The sequence below is a fragment of the Trichosurus vulpecula genome, chromosome 9, assembly GCF_011100635.1.
Source record: "Trichosurus vulpecula isolate mTriVul1 chromosome 9, mTriVul1.pri, whole genome shotgun sequence".
Lineage (NCBI taxonomy): Eukaryota > Metazoa > Chordata > Mammalia > Diprotodontia > Phalangeridae > Trichosurus > Trichosurus vulpecula.
The window spans coordinates 1,254,219-1,277,143 of NC_050581.1; the positions used below are offsets into that span (position 1 = coordinate 1,254,219).

Genomic DNA, 22,925 nt, shown 5'->3' on the forward strand with positions numbered 1-22,925 from the left:
TATAAAGGACATAAAGAGAACCATTCATGTTTCTATGTGAAATAGTACAGGATAACCTAAGTACCAAACATCTGAAGGCATCAGGATTCCCTCAAAGAATAAATATAAAATTCATCTTGATCAAGAACCAGAAATAGAAATTCATGGAGAAGAAAACATTCCAATGAAAGTGCAAAACTGATACGTAACCTAATTGGGGGTTATTATATACTCAAAGACTTACGGACTTTCTCAAATCTGCAAGTGAGTGTTCTTCATTTAAAAAAGCAGTATTAGGAACAGGGAAACAAAGAGTTAATGGCATCACCAATGTATTATATACCAAACTCACTGAGAAAAGATCTAAAATATAGGATAACAAAATTTCAGAGGTAATAATAGAAAAAGAAATCGAAGTCAAAATAACTACAAAACTGATAAAATATTTAGGAATGAATCTACCGAAGAACACTCAATACAGAGAGCTAGATAAAATGATAACAGAATTTATTTGGAGAACAAAAAGTCTAGGACAGTGGTGTAAAACTCAAATAGAAGAAGATCCCTTTGGGCTCCACCTTGACTCAGAAAACTGCAAATGAACAATATCTACATTGTATTGCATTTGTTATTATTTTGTTAAATACTGTCCAATTAACTTTTAATCTTGTTCTGGCTTCTCTCAGGAATCACGATGTAGTAGGCCTTGGGTCTGCCACCTCTGGCCAAGGATATCAAAGGGAATAACGAAAACAAAAGGAAGGAACAAAAGGAGAACAGCCCTTCCAGACCTCAAATTATATTATAAAGCAACATTCATCAAAACCATTTGCTATTGGTTAAAAAATAGACAAGCAGTTGAATGGAACAGACTAGACAAAAAGGAATTAGGAATAACAGAACTTGTTAGACAAGGAGGAAGTGGGAATAACGAAACTCAATCCATCAAACTTCCAAATATAAATTACTTAGGAAAGAATTTCCCATTTTATTAAAAAAAACTACTTTTAGGGGCAGCTAGGTGGCGTAGTGAGTAGAGCACCGGCCCTGGAGTCAGAAGGACCTGAGTTCAAATCTGGCTTCAGTCACACGTGCTAGTTGTGTGACCTTAGGCAAGTCACTTAACCCCAACTGCCCAGCCAACCCCCCTCCCTCCAAAAAAAACATTTAGAAAAACTGGGAAGTAGTCTTGCAGAAATTAGGATTAGAACACTGTCTTATAACATATCCCACAATGAATTCAAAGTAGATACTTGACCTGAATTTTAAAAGACTGTACCATAAAAAAAATGGAAGTAGATCATAGATCTTTCACGGCTACAAGGAGATAAACAAGGAATAGAGGCAATGACAAAAGATAAAATAGGTTAATTCTGATCACATGAATTGAAAGAGAAAAGATTGGGAAAAACATCTATTTATCTGGTATCTCTGAGGAGGGTTTGGTATCCACAGCATATAGACAAGTAATAGAAATACAGATAACAGAAATATATAGGATCGAAAGCCATTCCTCAGTAGATGAATAGTCAAAGGAAATGAACAAACAGTTCTAAAAAGAATTATAAACAATTAACAAACCACACTAAAGAATATTCCAAATTGGTAAAGATGACAAAAGATGGGAATAGTCAATGTTGAAGGGGTTGTGGAAAGACAGGCACACTAACGCACTGCTTTAGGAGCTATGAATTAGTACAACCATTCTGGAAAATGATTTGGAATCATGCAAATAAACTGGCTAAAACGGCCTTATCCTTTGACCCAAAGATTCCACTTGCTTATAAACACATGTAAACTCTAAGGAGGGTCAGTGATCAAAAGAAAAAGAAAGGCTCCGCAATATTGCCAAATTCGTCATCCTTATACAAAAATCTGGCCACATAATTCTTCTGCTCCCAAACTTTCAGTGCTTTCTGTGGTAAACTAGAAAGCAAGGGATTTTTCTGAAGCCTTCTGTACCCTTTTCTGGCTAGAAACTCCTGCCTACCTCGACATCTCTCTGATTTTTCACCTTTTCTTCATTCATAGCATAACCACTTTAATTCAGGTCCTTATCATCTCTCCCCTACACTATGAAACAGACTCCCAATTGGTCTCCCTACTTTAAATCTCTTCCTTCTCTAATCCATCTCCCACACAACTGCCCAATTGATATTCCCAAAGCCCAGGCTGGACCATGGCCTAGTTCTCCTCAGCTCTAGCGGTTCCCTAATTGCTTCTAGGATCAAATACAAAACTCCTATTTAGCATGTAAAGCCCTTCCTTCTTTCCAGGCTCAGTACACATTACTCCCATTCATGTAATCGATATTCCAGACAAATTGGCCTATCTGCTGTTCCATGTATACCATATCATAAGGCTAGAATACATGCACTCAGGAACTTCCTGTCTCTTAGAATCCCTAGTTTGCTTCTAAAGTTGAGTTTAAATGCCATGTCCAAAGAGGACTTCCCTAATGCCTTAGATATGAGTCAGCAAGCATTTTTTAAGTGCCTTTTCCCAGGCACTGTGCTAAATTCTGGGAATACAAAAAGTCATGAAATTACCATGATTTACTTTGTCCATTTTATGTTTACTCCTGAAGGTGCTGTTTCTTCTGATAGAACATAAACTCCTTTAGCTGCCCTGGGTTGTTTTTGTGTCTGTATTTCCCATGCTTAGTATATAGGAGGCACTTAATAAATGTTCACTGATGGATACCTAGAACCTTTCATGCTAAAAATCCTCTTTTTAGTCTAATGACTAGGGCCTTTTTTATCCCACTTTGGAGATGTCAGTTGCTAGCCCTCCTTTTGGGAGATATTGTTGGCCTAGGTATCAGCTGCCTACCCTAATGGGGAGGTGCTGCCCTAACATCCTTCCCTTGTTGCCTCAGTCTCCTCCTCTCTGCTCTGCCCCTAATTTAGGTATGTAAAGTTAAGTAATATAGCCTCCAGGAGTTAAAATAAAATGACTATGGTTTGACACCAGGCTGATTTAATTCTTCTGCAAAATTGCCTTTAATTCCTAGGGCAGTTTCAACAATTAGAACACTCCCAATCACCTATTGAATATAAAGTTTACTGTTGCCACTCAAACTCCTTCACAATCTGGCCCTACCATGCCCATCTACTTTTCCCTGCCTTTACTTATCTTGTTCCCTATCTCTGAAATCCTCTCCTTCAGTCTCCACCTGGCTAATTCCTACCCTTTTTTCAAGAGCTATCTCAAATGCCCCTTCTATGGGAAGTCTTCCTTGATTTCTAGTTGAGTAAGACCTTCTTTAGGCCTTAAAATGCATTGTCCTATTTTGAATTATATCTGCATGGAAATCTTATTCTCTTACAAGACCTCCATCAGCACAGAAACCATCTTTCTTGCTATTTTCCCCCATCACCAAGCACAGATGTTTAATAAATGGTTGTTGAGGGAAAAAGGTCCACAGGAAGCTACAGTTGGAAATCTGGCTAGATTTAAGTCTGAGACAACATGGAAAGATAGAGGATGTATATTTGATTTTAAGGAGAAATGTGGGAAACTCCTAAGGGAAAGCATAGTGCACCCGATCAAGAGCACAAACAGTACAAAGTCAACTTTAGGGAGGTAGAACGCTGAGTAGATCTGCTTTTTAATATTCCTTTTTTTTGGGGGGGAAGGGAAGGCAGGGCAATTGGGGTTAAGTGACTTGCCCAAGGTCACACAGCTAGTGTGTCAAGTGTCTGAGGCTGAATTGAACTCAAGTTCTCCTGACTCCAGGGCCGGTGCTCTGCTCACCACACCACCCAGCTGCCCCTAATATTCCTTTTTATAAATTCCCAGGTTTTACATTTTGGGACATGGCAAATGTGTGGATTTGTTTGCTTGAATAACCTTATTTGCCACAAGGCCTGTCTTTTTTTTTTTAAATATTATTTGGGGGTAGAGAATAAGCATTTACATAACGCCTACTGTGTGCCAGGAGCTGTGCTGAGGGCTTGTTATCAGTATTATCTCATTTGTTCCTCACAGCCCCCTTGCAAGGTAGGTGCTGTTATTATCTACAGTTGAGGAAGCTAAGGCTAACAGAGATTAAGTCACCTGCCCATAACCACACTGTTACAAACGTCTGAGGCCAAATTGGAACTCAAGTTTTCCTGACTCCAAGCCCAGAGCTCTAACCACTGTTCTACCAGCTACCTCTAGGGAATAGTATTGGGGAAAAAAAAGAGGGGAGAGAGAGGTCACTGGTGACATTTTAAAAACGTGCAGAAGGAAATTCAGGGGAAAACATACGCAGATTAGCTTTAAAAGTATCATGCTGAATTTATTATATACTTTTTCAAAGTAAATTGTATGTATCAGATGTTCGGTTTCACATACACTCCTTTTTTGGTTCTACTTCGTACACAGAATTTGGGGGGCGGGGCGTTAAGTTCAGAATAAAAAACAACTTTAAGATCTGTTTTAAAAAAATTTTTTTTTTCCAAATCTTGTTTGGGTGCATAAATGCTCAGTGAGTAGGTCTCTCCAGAAAGATACATGGGAGTTTGTTGGACATACTGTCGCTAGAGTAGTTAAGCTAGGAATCTGGATGGAGTAGCCAGAACATTTAGTTACAGGAAAGTACAAGAGACTTCCTGCATCATGAAGTGTTGTGTGATGTAGAGCTTGGTCTGACTGTTTTTACGCCTTTTGCCAGCAGGGTGGTGTCCAGTTCTAGGATCTGTTAATAACCAGCTCCTAAGCAGGAGTTACTTAGGGTGCATGAGACCTCAAGAGCCCAAAGGCCAAAGTCTTTGAGTCTGCAAAAGCGGTGACACTGAAGAAACATTCAAGATTATCCTTTCCCAGTGGATATCTACTTATCCTCCTGGGTTGAAGAGGGAGTGAGAAGTATCTGTGATGGTTGTTGAAGAAGAAAATGAAAACAAGGCCAAGAAAACTTTAGAAAGGCAATTATTTTGCTTTACTCATTTTGGAGAGGAAAGGCTGGGAAAAAGCTAAGGAGGAGTATGAGAAAGATGCACAAATGGGGAATTAGATGGCCTGATGAGGCCACTTTCTCTGCCCTGTTTGAAGATTGGCAGTATGCAAAGTCCAGCAGAGATCCCTCTGGGTGGCTCAGTCTTGGCCAAATAAGAGTTTCCAAGATGCCTAATACAGAGTCTCCTTGGCATGGGTCCTCAGGTGTCTCATCAGGTGAGAATTGCGGCTAAAGCTCCGCCCACATTGGCTACAGGTATAGGGCCTGGCACCTGTGTGGATGGCTTGATGCCTAAGCAGGTTACAGACCCGGCTGAAGCTCTTTCCACACTGCTGACACTGCTGAGGAGTCTCCTTGATTGGGCCCCCCAGTTCTTTAATGTCTTTTCCTGCTTCTGGAGTATCAGTTGCTGGATGGGTCCCAAGGTGGCGCTGAAGGTGGGCGTTCCGGCGGAAGCCTCTTCCACAGGTTTTGCAGTGGTAGGGCCTCTCTCCTGTATGGGTCCGAATGTGTCGTACCAGGTTGGAGCTGTTGCGGAAGCAACGGCCACATGTGTCACATGGGTGAGGTTTTTCTCCTGTGTGTATACGCTGGTGACGAGCCAAGTGAGCACTCTGGCTGAAGCGCTCCCCACACTCACTACAGCGGCATGGCCGTTCACCAGTGTGGCTGCGCTGGTGGCGGTTCAGGTCCTGGCTCTGGCTGAAGCGTTTGTTGCACTGGCTACAGTGATGGGGCCTCTCTCCACCATGAGTCAGCATGTGGCGTGCAAGGCCAGCCCTGCGTACAAAGTGCTTCCCACACTCAGAACAGGCATAGGGCTTTTCGCCAGTGTGCACACGGCGATGACTGGCTAGCTGGGAGCTCTGGCTAAAAGCATGTCCACAGTCCTGGCAGGAGAAGGGCCGTTCTCCTGTATGTATCCGCTGGTGAGTGACCAGATGCTCATTCCTCTGGAAGGCCTTGCCACATTCACCACACACATGAGGCTTCTGCTCAATGGGGGCTTGCTGCTGCTGGTGGTTGCTGGTACCCTGAAGAAAATTTTTGTCATACTCAACACCTTGGAGGGGCTTGTCCTCAGCATGGAGTCCCAGGTGGCGTTGAAAATTGGCATGTCGCTGGAAACCCTGCCCACAGATGGAGCACAGGAAGGCTGGTTTGATATCCTGCTCTGTTTCCCTGGCATGGGCATGTAAATGTCTGAGAAGGCTGGACCGTCGTTGGAAACCCTGACCACAGTCAGCACACAAGAAGGCCATCTCTGCAGAATGAGTCTGCTGGTGTTTTCTCAGGTGACCACTCTGCCGGAAGCATTCCCCACACTCAGAACATACATATGGACGTTCATCTGTGTGTGTCCTCAGATGCAGCTTGAGGACGGAGCCACGGCCAAAGTTTTTCCCACAACATGGGCACTGGAAGGGCTTGAGGGAATCATGGGTTCTTCTGTGTGCCTGAAGGCATGACAACCGGGGAAAGCTTACTCCACACTCAGGGCACGTCTTCGATGTCTCTTCAGGCTCAGGCTTCTCTCGGACATCACAGACTTTTATTTCCCAAACTTCACTTTTACTAGGGGGAGATATTCCTTTACTCTCTGAAGCAGTAGGGCCCCATTGCCTTTCAGCTCCCCACTGAGTCTCTTGTGTATCTTCCCTGTTTGGCATCAAGGAGACAGCCTTGCCCACCTTTCCTGGAATTGTTGCAGGTTTTTCCGAACCTTCTTGCTTTATTTTTTCCCTATTCTGTGTCCCAATTCCAAGCCCTGGTGGGGGAGGGGGAAAAACAGAAACACATGTAGACAACAGGCCCAGGACAGAGAAGAATACTTAATGCCAATGACGTGGGAGAAGAGAGAAAACTGCAATGCAGAAGATGGAAAATAAAGCGCTAAGTCAACTAAATAGTGTACTTCAGGAGGGGAGGCGGGAGGATCTTGCTCCGGTGTTTCCTAGGGAGGGGAAGGGATGATACTAAGAACCAAATACCACGTGGGAGGCGGCATCAGGATATTTCATTTCCTCAGTAAGATTAATTCCCATGTATAGAAACTCCTTCCAGCAATTCAGTAACTTTAGGCTTAGAAAATTGTCTATGACAGTGAGAGGTGGTGTGACCTGCCCGATGTCACACAAAGAGGTCAGTGACAGGGATCCTACTCAAGCCCATGTCTTACGGCCCCAAATACTGCTCTTTCCTTGGTCCCAAGGAACCAAGCTGGAAAAAAGAACAGTATAAACTTCCACTTGATGGAGATTACACTTTTGTTTTGAATCACCATAGAGTTCTGGGACTACCAGAGATATTAAGGTATCACTGGACTCTTATAAACACCTTATTTTTCTGAGAAAGAAAATGAAGCCCAGGTCACGCTCTCACAACAAGCCAGCAGCACCCCAAGACCTTGAGGATTCTGGGTTTCCCCCTCCTCCTGCAGCGTTCTTTTTACTGCACTGACCTTCAGAAGGTTCACAATGCCTGGAGCCTCCTATGCTAAAGTGCTGTTTGTGGCTACTCCAATGGCAGTTTGGATTGGCTGGAGTAATAGAGCATAAATAAATGCTTCATATGAATGAATCTGGCTAGTCAGCACTTAGGGTGACCCCCTCTTCCTGTAATGTCCTTGCTCCTTTCTAGAATCTTTTGAGATAGCAGTGCCTTAGCTATAGTTGCCTTGGATCCCTTCCTAGCCCACTTTTACTCTCCTGGAAAACTCTTCTCTGAGCCACGGGAGCATTAACAAAGAGGAAACTTTCTTAGGTTAAAGGAAAAGAAACATTAAGCAAAACAGATAAAAAGTCTTGACTATGGGTCTTTGCTAATTTTTTCCCAGTCTGCAAAACTAGTTAGGTCTTTACTTCTTAAAACCATTGGCTCTTATTTGTCCCTACTCCAGTTTTGCTGAGGTTGCGAGTAGTTCTGAGCAGAAAATGTAGATAATTTATGTTAGCAGTATAGTTGGGCCTGGGTAATTGGGTCAGATCACTGATGTTTATTGTTCAGTTCCCTCATTCCAGTTTAAGGCTCCCTACTGGGGCAAGTATGGTACTGTGGATACTGCAGGGGCCAGAGAAGAGCTGTAAGCAAGCAAGAGGGAGGGGACACTGCCTTAAAGATCTGGTGTGGAGGCTGTTAGGGAGCAAGGAGAATTCAACAGAAAGCAGTCTAAAGTGTTTTCTTCGTATCATTCCTTTTTAATTAATTAATTCTTTGTATTAACGATTAATTGCATAAAAATATGCTTGGGGAATTATGTCGCCCTTTCCCTCTTGGAATGCTTATTTACATGGCGATAGGTTGTTTTGAAAGTCAAACGAGAGGGAACTGTGCTCAGGCCTCCTGCAGGTAAGGATATGGTTATGTTAGCTCCTGAGAAGGTGGGCTGCCTCTCTAGTACAAAGGCACGCACAAACTTTCTGGGATGTCAAGGGGCTTGCCGTTCCTCCATCCCACCAACATGGGGCACAGCACACATTCCCTAGTCCCAGAGATGAAGGAATCTTACCTAGAGGAGGTACAGGCCAAACTTTCTCCACCACGACATCCTCAAATGTCAGAGATTCCTTGAAATCCCAAGGAAGAGAAAGAGATAAAGATAAAAGAGACAATTGCCCCCTTTGACGTCCCCCCACCCCTTTTCTCAGTATTTGTTCCTCTGGGAACACTCACAGCAGTACTGATAGGACAGAGGGGACTGGAGGTATTATGAGCAAAATATATGTTGTAGAATTGGAGAGATTTGGGAAAAAGAAGTTGATGAGCAGAGGGTCAGAAGGAAGAGTTTGGAAAAACCCACTGGCAGTAGTCATTAAGAGTCTAGAGCAGAGACATCACTCTGCCTGAACCCAATTCAAATGTAAGTGGGAAACAGTTAACAAAAGAAATAGAAAATACAACAAAACATAGACAATACTACTATGTGGTTTTCTAAATCAATATGTACATGTAGGCATCCTTTTCTATTGGAGATTAACACAACTGGTCTAAAGAACTTATGGTTTTCCTTGGGGGAGAGGAACTGAATTCCCAAAAGTTAATTTGTTGGGGGACTGGTCTGTTCATCCCTTGTCCCATTGTCCCTGTTTTCACTGTCCTCCCTCTTCCCCCACTTGGGATCCTAATAAGATAGTCATTCTGTAATCTTAAGAGGAACATCCAAAACCCCTAGCTCACCAGCACAGTTGCCAACTCCAGGTCTCTGGATCTTTCTTCCTGGGAAGAGGAAGGGCCTTGAGGAACAGCTGAGTCTGAGGGAGGAGAATGGGACTATAAAAGCATCTATAACTTTACCTTGCAACTTCCCTGCTCACTCTTCAGGACCAGTCGGTCCCCAGGCCATATGTGAGGTAGGGGAAGACAGGGCAACACAAGCAGGTGTAAAAAAGATGCTTTCCCTGTGTGCAGCAAAAACCAACCACTACCATTTCCCACTCCCCTTCCCTGCCATGTTTGTACCCCTAATCTCACCTTGGACCACTCCCAGCCTTCCCAGGAGAAGACCAGCTCCTTACCTTTCTCTCGGGAGAGATGGAATTCCCCTTGTAGGCCAGAAATTAGCTGTTGCTTGGACCTAGCTAGAAGACGCCATTTCCCCTCCTTTGAAGGTTTGGCTGGTTCTGGTTGAGGTTTCTGGGGCTCCTCTCCGGTGATCAGGGCTGTTGGCTTCTCTGAGGGCACTATCCATGTGGTGGGTATGTGGCCAAAGACCTGGGAAATGGCCCACAAGGATGAGACCCTTGTGAAAGGTCATTCATTCCTCAGATAGTTAAAACTCTAAATCCCCTTAAAATAAGGCCATCTCTAGAAAGATGGGACTAGGTCCCTAAGGTCAGCAAGGAACACAGAGTTAGAGAGAGAAGGGAAATGGGGAGAGATTGGCATTGCATCATCAATCCCTGAAGACAAAACCAGAAGAAACTGGTTGCCATCACAGCTGGAAGGATAAAGATTAGATAAGTATGTTGGTCAGGGCTCCTTTGATGCTTAAGGAATATTCAAATATTCAAAGCCTCCATAATCTGACTCTAACCTACCTTTCTTGCCTTCTCTTGCATTATTTCCTCATGACCTGGACCCCCAGCAAGTTCCCACACTTTCCCACCTCTGCGGCCTGGAATGCTCTTGTTATACTCTTCCCCACCTTCTTTTGAAGTCCTAACCATCCTTCAAGACCCAGCTCTTACGCCACCGCCATCATAAGGCTTTCCTAGAGCCTTCCAACTGCAAATGACTTCCCTCTCACTGGATCATCTGATGACATAACACTTTCAAAAACTGTGAGATTTCCTTGGTGTGGGAAGCTCCTTGGGAGGAACCTCCTCTACCAATGCAGATAGGTACCTTCCCTGCAACTTGTGATTTTAGAGTTTTCTGAAGCACTAAGAGGTTAAATGACTCATCCAGGGAGACATAACCAGCATGTGTCAGAGACCAAACATGAACCTAGGTCTTCCCAGGCTGTCTCTCGCACTACTCTTACCATATTCTAAGCTGTGGTATATTTGCCTGTGCACCCATTTTATATAACACTCTGAGACTGTGAGCTTCTGGAGGGCAAGGATATTGCCTTATTTTTCAAGGTGGAACAAACTGCTAAGTTGATGCACTTTCAGATCATTAAATGATTAAGTCACTAGAACAAATGAAAGAAGGTCCTTTTTCCAAGATATTTCTTCCCCTACTTCCTCAATCCCAACTGGTGATTTCATTTGTATGGGTAATTTCCTCGTGAGGAAATTCCCTCTACTATTCCAGGACGGTAGCTGTGTCTGGGTCTCTGCCAAGGGTCACACACAGTAGCAGAGGACTTGAACACAATTCATCAGTACTTCGAGGCTAGCTCTCTATCCACCTTTACACTTGTGTAGCCACCTCCACCCCACTCCACAGCTTTAGCTATTTGTTCTAGCATAACCTAGTAAGGATAGCTCTCTAGAAGAGGCTACAGAACTTCCTTATCTAACAGCTACACTAACAGGACAAAAGTCCCTACCCCAATTTCTATCCCAAGGAACCTACTCCCTAATCTACCAGCCTCAGAAATCAGAGGCTAGAAGGGCCTGTTGTAAATAACAATCTAGTTAATTCTCCCTTCATTTTACAGAGAATGGAACTACAGTCTAGAGAGGGGAAGCAACTTGCTGAAGGTCACAGTGAATTAAGGGCAAAGCCTAGATTTGACTACATTAGGTGTCATCTAAGAGTCAGACAGGACTGAATATGACTGAACACCAAAAAGCCTCAAGGAGCCAGTATCTTCCATCTAGTTCCTAGTTCTACCCTCTAGGGGCCAAGTAAAAAAAGCTTAGTCCTTTTTCCACGTTTCAGCCTTTCAAATAGTAGGTCACACCTTGCTCTCACTCAGGCCCCCCGGAGTTTTCTCCTTTCTGGCAGAACCCTAGCTCATTCAAGTCATGCTCGAATGGTCCCTCCTGACCCCTGTGTACTTCCACCCAGCTGGCCATTCCTTCCACCTTGATTAAATGTCCCTACTCTATGCAGACATAAAGTTTTGATCTGGCAGGTTGTCACATGTCAATGTCATTCTAACAATTCGGCTCCCCAAACTCAACTATTTGAGATGAGACCCAACCAAAGCAGAGCACAGAGGTGCCATTGCCTTTCAGGCTCTGAACAATGCCCAAGATCACATTAGCTCTTGGGGCTTTCACTACTTTAAGTTGTTTGACTCATTCCATCCAGTCTACTAAATCTCTTGGGCCTTTTTACACGGATGTCTGTCTAGCCACATAACTCTCGTATCCTAGATTTGCACAATAGCCATTTCTGGGTCCAAATGAATGGACTCTAGATTTCCCATTAAATATCATCTTAATGGATTTGATCCATTTCTCCTAGCCTGAGGGGATCAGTTTCGGATCATCTGGGGCTCTTTCTACTACCCCATGATGCCTAATCTTAACCCTCTCCCATGAAGTCTTTATTACACCAAACTAGATTTTTCTTCTTACCGTTGGCCTTGCTTTGCTAGGCTCCGTCTGCAAATCCTCCATAAGGGACACCACTTCATCACCATTCTTGGGATGCTTCCCACGCACCCAGGCCTGAATGTCACCAGGTAGGATTAGGAGGAACTGCTCAAGCACCAGCAACTCCAGGATCTGTTTTTTGGTGTGGGCCTCTGGCCTTAGCCACTGGCAGCAAAGCTCCCGGAGTCTGCTGAGAGCCTCCTTTGGGCCAGCTGCCTCCTGGTAGCAGAAGTGTCTGAAACGCTGCCGGCAGGCTTCACGTCTAGACAGACCTCCTTCATGGACGGATTCCTGCTCCCAAGAAAACTCTTCAAGTTTCACTATTGGTAGTTCTTGATTTAGGGGAGTTTGGGATTGGAGGGCTGCCAGACTTGGTCTTGGGGACATCATTTTCTTGGATGGGAGGATGCGAAGCCTCACTTCAGTTGAGATCAATGCAACCTTTAGGAACGCAATATCCAGTCCACAGTCTAGAAGTCTCTTCTAACAGGATACCTGGCAAAAAAATATTTCTACCAGAGGGTTGGTGTGGATACTGCATCAGCAAGAAAAACAGAATTCAGATTAGGAGAAAAATCCCCCTCCACCAATAGACTTCTGGGTAATCTACTTTAAATGATTGTTTAAATATGCTAACAGAGTAATTGTTAAGAGTTAATGGGTAGAGGTTATCACAATGGTTAGCCTGGAGGGATTGGAGGTTTTATAAAAAACCGGATTCAGACTGCAAGAGAGTTGGTCAATGGATAAGTTAGATAGAAACTGGAGACCAGGACAGAATGGCCCCAGATCCCAAACCAGCAAAGCCTGTAAGGGATGTGACTAAAACTACATAAAACTGAATCACAAAACTGAAATTCAGTTCACTTCAACAAGCAATAAGGCAAGAAGCAATAAAGCAAGGGCCTGGGAGAGACCTTAGAGGTGGTTCTAGTCCAACTGCTAGATGCAGCATTAGGCACAGGACTTCAGAAAGCAGGAAGAAGCAAACTTCCCATTATTAGGTGTAAAACGGATAGAGTACTGGACCTGGAGAAATAGGAAGACCTAAATTCAAATTCTGTCTCAAATATTTACTAGCTATATGACCTTGGGTAAGTCACTTAAGCACTGTCTGCCTCAGTTTCCTCAGCTGTAAAATGGGTTAGGGTATGTGTCTCATGGTTGTTGGGAGCATCAAATGAGACTGTCTTTAAATGGTTATGCTAGTCATTGTTATTAAACTGCCCAATTGGTTTGTAGAAGGATTGGGAACAACAGAACCTAAGTCCCCAGGCTCCAAGGCCAATGACCTTCCATTGCTCCATGCTGTCTTACCTGCTTAGTATCTGATAGGAGGAAATCAGGAAAAGTCATCCTTAAGCTCGAGGACAATTGGAACTAGGAAGGGAATACACAATCCTAAGGTACTGGGTGAGGACAGTCTGGGAAGAGCGGGCAGAATTCACTTTTAAGAATCTTTCAAAGCTCTTACAAGAAGACTTTCCTGATTCTTTACCTTCCTTTAGTTTTTGAGAAGGTGAACCTAGACTAGAAGGGCAGAGGCTCTTCGTTTTTTAATCATTGTATTCCCCTCTCTATCATTCAGTTTTTTTACTTTTTTCATTTGTACAGTAAGTCAATTTTGAGATCGCTTCCAGCCCTAAAAGATTTATGATCTATATTGCCGTTAGCATCCAATTCAACCAACATTTACAAAGCACTTGCTATATGAAGCCCTCTGTGATTACGAAGATGAAAAACAACAGTCATTTGCCTTTAGGGAGTATATCCATTATAAATTCTAGGTAACTGGCAGCTTTGGTTAAGGTCTTACTAAATAGTAACAGTTCACAATGTAAAGGTTGGCCAAGCACTTTCCATGTATTATCCCAATTTCTTCTCACCAGCTATAGATGAAAGGCCCACAAAGATCAAGTGACTTCTAGTGTCTAAGGTGGGATCTGAACTTCAGGATAGCCTGATTTCAAATTCAGTTCTCTACCCAGCAATGCTGCTTCTAAAAGAAAGACTTAGTATCGTTGTGGAGGTGTGAGATTATGAATATGGAATGTTGCATTCTCGTCCAGAACTGTTTTTTGTGTTTATGTGCTGGTTTTGCCTATTTTTTTTCTTTGTTACAGGGAAAGGCTAACTGGGAAATGGGAGAAAGTGGAGAGATGCGTATATTCGAAAATGACAGTTATGTTAAAACATAAGTCATCAATACAACTTTTAAAAAATATACAGAAAAAAAAGCATCTGGAGATAGTGGAACAGTCTGGCTTTAGAAGAGAGCCCAAGCGTTGGGGTATTTTCACTTGTGTCCACATAAGATGTGTCACCTCCGGCTCAAGAGGCAATTTTCAGATTACAGGGAGGTCCGTTAGCGGTGCACCCTCTAGTGGTCAAGAGGTATCAAAACCTTCTCCATCTCCACTAACTCCAACCCCAACTTTTTTCAATGTATTGTTTGTAGCACTGTTAAGACTTCAAATCCAGAATTCTGGGTCAGTAACTAGTTATTGGATATGAGAATTCTCTTAATGTTGCTAAACCTAGTTGGAGTGAACAGAACAATGTTTTAACTGGCTGGTCCCTATGCTTGGAAGGGCTCATCTCTGCCTTCTAGTTTCCTCCCACCTTTTGCTTGAAGCCTTTCCCAGTCTTCCTTAATCTCAATGCCTTCTCTCTGGGATTATCTCTAATTTATCCTGTGTGTGGCACACACACACACACACATACATTGTTCACACAGCTGTTTGTTTGCATGTTTTCTTTTCTTTCCCATTAAATTATGAACTCCTTGATAGAAAGGACTATTTTTTGCCTTATCCCCAGCTCTTAGGACAGGCTTGGCACATAGTAGATGTTTAATAAATGGCTAGTTGACTATGACTGTAAAGAGTCTTGAATTTGGAGTCAGACACCTGGGTTTAAAATACCTATGACTAGCCACCTGCGTGGCTTTGAGCAGTCACTTAACCTCTCAGACTCCATTTCTTCACTTATAACTACCATCCTGAGATTTGTTGTAGCAATGCACAAAAAGAGTGTTGGGGGAGGGGGGTCATTGAAATAGTAGTGATATGTCCTGGTCGCCTTGTGCAGTTAATTGAGATTGGTTTTCCCTTTCCTTCTGTCTAGAGAAGAAAGAGGTTCCCTGCACTGCTATCTTTTCCTGACCACCAATGGTCATTTCGAACTTCTCAGATCACAGAATCAGGCTTCCACCAGCCAACTCCCTTCCCTCTACTTTGCCCATCTGCACTGACAGCCTAATTCCAAAGCCCCCCATTTCCCAGCCTCTTCCAAAATTCCTGACCAATGTTAGTTAGCATCATCCATTTCTGAGAAGACAAAGGGAAAGGGATTGGGAAGGGAGGTCTGTTATTTCAGTTCTAAGACATGGTTGACAGTTTACCAGGCAGAAACACAGCTCTCCTTACATTTAAGACTTTGTAAAGGATGAATGAATGCTCTGCATCTCCTAACTCTGTCCCAATGTAGTGGAAATACCACTGAATAATGTGGTCAGAAGGCACGGATTTGAATCCAGGTGATATTCCATGATTCTGCTTTTTTTAATATGTAAAATGGGGATGGATAATACTTGTGCATTCTACCTTACAGAGGTTTTGAGAGGAAATTGTTTTGCTACCTATGAAATGCTATAGGTATGTGGACTATTATTACTGGTGCCTTGGAAAGGGAATTGGAATGAGAGAACTAGATTCTAATCCTAGCTCTGCTTTCTAGCAAGCTATGTAATCATTGCTAGCTTCTTTTCTCCAGGACTTCTGCAGAATGGAGGAGGGAGGATAGATTGGCTCAGTTTTCTCAAAATTGCACTTTGGTTTTGTTTTTAGAAGCAGCAGGAGATCCAGGTTCAAACCTCTGCGCTGATACTTCCTAACTATAAGTCTAAGGGCAAATCGTCTTTCTAAGCCTGTTTCCCCAAGTATAAAATGAGCGTGATGATATTTCTATTACTCATTCCATCGTGGTTACAACAAAAACCAAATCAAACCATGTTAAGTCTGAGCTGTAACTTACAATTCTCAGCCATTGGCACGACTAGCTAATTCCTTTCTCTTCCCAAAGTCCGGTCAGTCTGATTACATGTTCATGATGGCAGACAGGTAGCAAGGCAAATGGATCTGGGGTCAGGAAGCCTTTTATTAGAATCCTTCCTATGCCACTTACTAGCTCTGAGACCCTGGGCAAGTCATTTAACCACTGTTTGCTTGTACCATAGGGACATTAATAGCACCTAACAGGGTTGTTGTAAAGATCAAATGAGATGATATGTAAAATGTTTTGCAAACCTTGGGGCATGATACAAAAGCTAGCAATTATTATTTGAACAAAGGGACACTGGTAGTGTGAGCTACCTTGGATCTGAGATGCCTTGCCTAGATTTACATACGAGGTAGTTCCCAGCTCTAAAAGTCTAAAACACTAAGGAAATATGGCACCATTGTGGCCTTCTCTAGGTCAGCCTTTCCAGAAGTTTTTTTTTTTTTAATACAGATTTTCTACATCACTAGTCTGATATACAAACCATAGTACAAATTTCTGGGGCAACTCATGAAAAATGTTTCCTGCCACCGACCGCCTGCTTCTCAAGCCTTGAATTCCAATGCATAACATCATGATGTCAGTTTCTATGGGACAGAAGGAACTACGTTCCAGGCTCTGGGGGTACGAAGACAAAATGACAACCGTGACTGGAGTTTACTTTCCACTGAACTCGAACCCCAACTTTAAATTTGTGCGACAACAAAGACTTCGTAAAAGCTTACAGTGTGCAAAGCTCTGATCGATAAGACTCCATCCCTGCTCTCTTGAAGCGCTCTGTCTAGCAAGGGAGTAAGATATGCAGAATGTACTACTAGGAGGCATTTTTGGACAAGATTGAAGCATGAGGCCTCTGTGAAAGTTATAGCTCCCTATTCAGGGAGTGGATTTCCCTACTAGCACCACATTTGGGACTGTGAAGACAGATTGCTTGGATGGGGTGTGAGCCAGTGACAGGATAGCACACTAAAGAAAACTGATTGAATCCTGGGTTATGTCGATCTGAGCCTAACCCATGGACTTGACCATGTTCATTTCAACAAATTTTTATTAAGCAAGCACTTACTAGGTGCTAAATACTACCAAAAAACGTAGAAGAATTAAAGTGGTTTTTAATGGACCCATGAGGTCTTTGCCCACACGTCCGCAGTCCATGATATGAATGTGTATGGGAATAAGTAACACAATTACGGCAATGCTGGTATGATGTGAAAATGAAATGAGAGGCACGATGTTCATAATCCACACTGAAATGTTCATAATCCACACTGAACCTAAAAGGGCTCTTGGATATCAACTGGTTTCTTATTTTCCAGAGGAGGAAACTGATATTATTAACAGGAAAAAGAAATAGCTAAAGGTTACACCATTACTTAGTAGCAAGGTCAGGGAACCCATGCTACCTGAGGTAAAAGCCTCCCTTCTACAAGATTCTCCTCCCCAGAACGAAGATTAGTTAATTTCATTAACTATTCATCGCTGAAACTTTGGGAGTCACTCATAAGGTGGGGAAAGGGAGCACAGAATCTTCTCTGGATCAGGAAATATGGGCTTTGTACAACAGACATCCAGGAGAAGGAACCCTAAAAATATGCTTCACAATCTTGTCTAAAACATACCCTGTTCAGACTAATCAGAACTAGAAGGGCTCTTAAAGAGCATCTTGGTCCAATTCTCTCATTTTACAGGTGTAAACAGTGAGACCAAGAGGAGAACACTTATCCAAGGTCATACAGGGAGAAAGAAAGAAAATGGGGAATAGAACTCAGGTCTTCAGTCCTCATTCTTAAGCCCAGAATATTTGCCACCTTACCATTCAATGCTTCTCATAGAAATAAGAGACTCAGGTCTGTCAAAGAGAACAGTTGGGTCAGGACTTCAGAGGTATGTATGATAGGTTTTCCTTCTCAGGAGTTCCAAAGGGTCCCTCAGAGCAGGGCTGAGGTATGCATGTGCTGAATGAGGAGGAGGCGGTGGCAGAGAGGAGAAAGAAGGAATGTGAAGAGCAGTGTGTGAGATGAAAAAGGAGAAAATTACTTGGTGTATATGCCTATATTCTACCATCTCTAGGTGACAGAGGCACAAAGCCTTATAAAGCTTGGCAGGGGATAGTTTCATAGTGCCTTACAAACGCTGTGGAAGATAAAAACCTATTTAGTATTAATCAAGAAACCCAGAAACTACAAGTCCATTTCACAGAAGTTTCGGCTGCTCGCTTTTTCCATACTGTCCATATTGCAGGCTTGCAAAAGGGAAAGTGTTGGGTCGCTGGGCTACTATGGCATATGGATGCCCTCAAATCCAAGCTCCTTTTCTTTTGGAGCCATTTACAATCTTGTTTGACACAAACTCTTCTCATTCCTACCCTTCCTCCCCCCATCCTATTCCCTTCTCTCCGACCACTGTGGTACATCTCAGGTCAAGCCCACACCTTCAGTCCCTCAGACTCACCTTTCTTAGTTGGGGCTGGGGGGAGGCAGAGGTGAGGTTTTCCTCCCTTGTAGAATTTCTCTTCCTTGGGGTTCCAAGGACCAAGACACTGCCACTTCCACCCAGGGGCTGTTCTGAGATGTGAAAACACATGGGAACTGGAACAGGAAGTTCCCTTCTCTAGTCCCATCCAGGTACTCAGAGGGTCTTCAGAGCTTTAACCCTTAATGTTCCAGTTATCAGGTAAGAGCCAGTAGTGAAGAAGAGGGATTTCTACAGTACCATACGGAGCAGACTGATTTTCAAGTTTCAGACATGCATGAGTTTTTCATGGCTGTGCATGTGAACAATGCCACCTGTCACCCTCTATTCTTGACACCGGTTTATACCACTCATTTACTAATTGATCATATGCCACCTGTGACATCTATTCGAACTATCTCCTTGATCAATTATCTATTGTCACTGCACCCACTTCTCTCGCTGTTTAGTTCTAGTTTCACCAACCAAATGTTAAGCTAATTGAAGGCAAGGTGTCTCCTTCTACCGGACGACTGGCCCCTGGTAAGAGATCTAGGGCGAAGGAAGTTTACCTTTAATGATCCCTTCAAACCCTAAGCAGGTTAAGAAAAGGAAAACTGAGCTGGGGCTTAGGTTAATGAGGAGAGAAAAGTCCTTTTGCATGGAAGAGTAAAGGTAGCCATAATACTCTTGATCTCAGTCCTTTGGTGTTTTGCTGTGTCACTAAATCCCAAGCCTCTCTACGGCAGCCCTGGCCCGTCCCGCTTTCCCAGGATCTCCAGGTTTAATCACAGGGGCGCTTAAAGATGTTGACTTTCCAAAGGTCGCGGTCTAGTGCCCCTCCCCCTCCCTCTTAGGAAGTACGAGACAGTAGAAAGGTGTGGACTGATAACACTTGAACTTAAATTTCCACTTTGCGTGGCTCTGCCACCCCGATCCGTGGGACTTTAGGCAAGTGGCTCAACTTCTCCAGGTCTCCATTTCCTCATCTGTAAATACACCACTAGGTGACCGCGTAAGGTCCCTTCCATCCTCAAATCTACGATGATAGGAAACCGCATGAGACTTATAGCTACGGTCCCCTTGGAAAATCACTTTCAAGTAACGCTGAGCCTCAGTTTCCCCTTCTGTAGCAGGGGGGCCGGCACTCCACTTCCGGGGGGCAATCTACAGAAGATTCAAACGCGAGCTCTCACCCCCGCTGGGAGGGGCTGCCCGGCGGCGCTCGGGGTGGGCCAGGCCCAACCCGAACTCCTCCCTCTCAGCACGATCCTCTTCGGCCTCGCCTCGCCTCGCCGCCCCGCCCCGCCCCCTCGCATCCGCGCTGGGAGCAGCTCCCGCCGAGGTGGGGGAGGGGGCGGAGTCCAGAGGGCTCCAGGGCGGCCCCGCCCCCGCTCGCCGCGGCGGAGCCCGGGGCCTGCGAGGCGGGGCGTGGGTGGCCCCTTCTCAGAGAAGGAAGTGCCCGCCCGCGGCCAGCTGCGCCGGCCGGCCGGCCACAGCCGCTACCCCCGTGTCCGGACCCCGAGCGGGGAGAGCGGGCCCGAGGATCCCGGCACTTCGGGCCTCACCTGAGCGGAGCTCGCGGGCCGCGAAGCAGCTGCGCCGGGGAGGAGGGGGCGAGGATAGGACGCGCAGGGACCGGATGTTTAGACGGAAGGGGGCGGGGCGGAGGGGGCGGAGTTTGGAGGGAGCGGGGAGGAGAAGGCTGGGGCTGGTGGAAGGAGAGAAAGGGTGAGAAGGGGGGAGGGGAAATGGGGGAAAGCGATGGGAGGAGGAGAAGGCACAGGAAGTGGGGGGAGAGAAAGAATGGGAAATGGGTTGGGGGAAAAGTATTGAGAAGGTGGGGGCGAGAAGGGATAAGACGGGGGGGAAAGATGGGAAGTGAGGTGGGGGGGGAAGATGGGGAGGGAGATGTGGGGAGAAGAGGGCTAGGACATGGAGGGGGGAGGAGGAGAGAGGCGAAGGAGAAGGGGTGGGAGTGGGCATCGCGGAGACCCAGGGGTTGGGAAGGACGGGATAAGACTGGAGGGAGTCATGGGTGGACAACTCTGGGGGGGTAGAACTGGATCCATGAGAACAATCGCTCCAGGTGTGTCCCTGGTCTCTGGGCTTGCTTTGAACAGGATTTCCTAACCTGCTTTTCTAACTAGTTTAAATGTAATTCGTTTCCTGTAATCCTATTGCTTTTATGCGTTTAAACCATTATTCTGAGAAGGGGTCCATAGGCGTCATCTCACTGCCAGAGGCATCCGTGACACAGAGAAGGTGAAGAACCTCTCACTCCGAAGTATAAGCTTGACGCTCAGATTGCCCATGTTGAGCCAGCTTCCCTGTTCCCCTTCTCTCCCCTTCCTGCCTCCTTTCTCCAAGCCAGGAACGAGGCCTGTGGCAGTGGTTTTGGAGGATGTGGCCCTGTATCTTACCCAAGAAGGGGAATGGGGGCAGCCGCACTTCGGGCAAAGAGCCCTCCCCTCTACAGGGATGTTGTGCGGAACTGCAGGCACCCACTGTCGCTGGGTAAGGACCATAGGGATGGGCCGTTTGTGAGACCTACATCCTAGGATAGGTTTCTGTGGAAGAAAATATCTTGCAAGAATGGGGATTTTTTTTAATGTGTTCTGTTTTTAAGATACAGCTGGTAGAGTTAGCAATTAAGGGCCCAGTGGCTAGGACATTAGGTGTTAGAGAAAAAAATAGACAGGAATTGCAGTAAAGATTGAGTTCAGATATCAAAGTTATGTTAGGCATGTGAGGCACAGGACAAACTGCTTTCCTTGGAGAGGAACCATCTGTGGAAAGAAGCATCTATGATCCAGGCATCCAGGCTTGTGCAGTGGAAGGATGATGGTTGTGGATTGGGGAATAGATTTTTCCTAGGAGAGGCCATTATTAACACTCTCCTGACTTTCTTTTCAGAGGCAACTACTGAAATTCCTAGGCTTAGCATTTCTGACACCACTTGCACAACCTCTGTTCAGAAATAGTCACCAATAATCTCGTCTAAATCTATTTAATCCGTCGTTTTTCACCTTAGTGTGTTTTTTGTTGTGTGGTATGACCTCGTTAATCTTCACAGCTCGCAGTCAAGTTTGGGTTTCCATCCTAGCCAGTCCCTATAATATTTTAAAACACGGATTTATTTTGAGGGTTTTTCTCCCCAAATAGTAATAACTCATATTTCTATATTACTTTAAGGTTCACAAAATGCTTTTCTCATCACAGCCTTGTAAGGCAACATAGTACTAAGTAAGGCAGCTATTAGTACAGTCTTGAGTTTAAATCTGGCCTCATCCACTTACTAGCTACGCGGCCCCGGGCAAGTTCCTTAACTTCTAATTGCCTCGGTTTCTCCAACTGTAGAAGGAGAATAATGATAATGGCACCCCCCTCCCGGGGTCCTTGTGAGGCTCAGATGCCACAGTATTTATTTGTTTGTTGTTTGTTTTTTAAAAGCACTTCGCACAGTGCCTGGCCCACAGTAGATGCTGTGTGCTTATTCTCTTCCCTTCCCCTCAGATGTTAGACTTCCCATCATAAAGCTGAGAAAATTGGAGCTCGGAGATGTTGAGTCGTATGGCCAGGACTCAAACCCAGGTTCCTCTACGTCTGTTGTTCCTGTCATCTTTTTATACACGCACAGGTACATATGTGTAGGTGTGTATGAATATATACACACCTATACATACACATACATATATACACACATCTACACACACGCATATAAACCAGGGAGGTCAGCATAGGCATACCTTTTTTATTGAACTTTGTGGATGTTGTGGTTTGTTGTTTTTTTTTTTAAACAAATGGTTTGTATAACCCTGCTCAGAGCAAGTTGATTGGTACCATTTTTTTTCCAATTCACATTTTGGTAAAATACACAATATTCGGAGTTTTTCATTATTGTTTTATCTGTGATGGTGATCTGTGATCTTTGATGTTACTTTAGAATTGTTTTGGGGTGCCACTAACCATGTTCATATAAGATGGTTAACGTAATCATAAATGTTGTGTGTGTTCTGACTGTTCCACGCATGGGTCCTTCCCTGACTCTCTTCTTCTCCTCAGGCCTGCTGTGTCCCTGAGACAAAAGAGTATTGACATTAAGCCAGTTATTAACCCTACAAATGGCCTCTAAGTGTTCAAAGGGAAGGAAGAGTCAGATTGATGTTTACCTTCAGTAAACAACCACCCTGATCGGTCAGCAGCTATCAATATGGAGGCAAGATCTTCACTAGCAAGAAGGTTACTATTATTCACTGAAGGCTCAGATGATGGTTACATTTTTTTCGCCATGAAGTATTTTTTAAGATACAATTTTTAAGACATAGTCCTATTGCACGCTTAATAGACTACAGTATAGTATAAACATAACTTTTATATGCTCTGGGAAACCAAAAAATTCCTGTGACTCATTTATTACAATATTTACTTTATTGCAGTGGCCTGGATCTGAACCTGCCATATCTTCAAGGTATGCCTATAGTCAGAGTGGAGGAAGG

At 44.3% G+C, this 22,925-nt stretch overlaps 1 protein-coding gene and 1 long non-coding RNA gene across 3 annotated transcripts; one reads left to right on the forward strand and one right to left on the reverse strand.

The window, feature by feature from the left end:
* Window positions 1–4,263: 4,263 nt before the first annotated feature.
* Window positions 4,264–19,840, reverse strand: ZSCAN10 (zinc finger and SCAN domain containing 10). Of its 2 annotated transcripts, none has more exons than XM_036739474.1 (6): window positions 18,427–19,840; window positions 11,899–12,411; window positions 9,439–9,634; window positions 9,101–9,174; window positions 8,433–8,490; window positions 4,264–6,692 (listed from the first exon to the last, which is right to left on the reverse strand). In XM_036739474.1, exons 2-6 carry the CDS (start codon window positions 12,304–12,306, stop codon window positions 5,095–5,097), a joined length of 2,334 nt encoding a protein of 777 aa, XP_036595369.1. In that variant the 5' UTR covers window positions 12,307–12,411; window positions 18,427–19,840; the 3' UTR covers window positions 4,264–5,094. The 2 variants fall into 2 exon arrangements, with proteins under 2 accessions (XP_036595369.1, XP_036595370.1); XM_036739475.1 differs by having other exon boundaries at window positions 11,899–12,451.
* Window positions 19,841–20,524: 684 nt separating this feature from the next.
* On the forward strand, window positions 20,525–22,897 carry LOC118831108. Its single transcript, XR_005009124.1, has 3 exons — window positions 20,525–20,943; window positions 22,492–22,668; window positions 22,866–22,897. It is a non-coding gene; the product is annotated as an uncharacterized LOC118831108 (long non-coding RNA).
* Window positions 22,898–22,925: the final 28 nt, after the last annotated feature.

Coding starts and splice junctions, on each gene's coding strand:
- ZSCAN10 (XM_036739474.1), bottom strand. CDS start 12,306: ATGATGTCCCCAAGACCAAGTCTGGCAGCCCTCCAATCCCAAACTCCC. Junction 9,175..9,438: donor CCATCTCTCCCGAGAGAAAG/GTAAGGAGCTGG, acceptor CTCCTCCCTCAG/ACTCAGCTGTTCCTCAAGGC. Junction 6,693..8,432: donor TTGGCCTGTACCTCCTCTAG/GTAAGATTCCTT, acceptor CTCCCCCACCAG/GGCTTGGAATTGGGACACAG.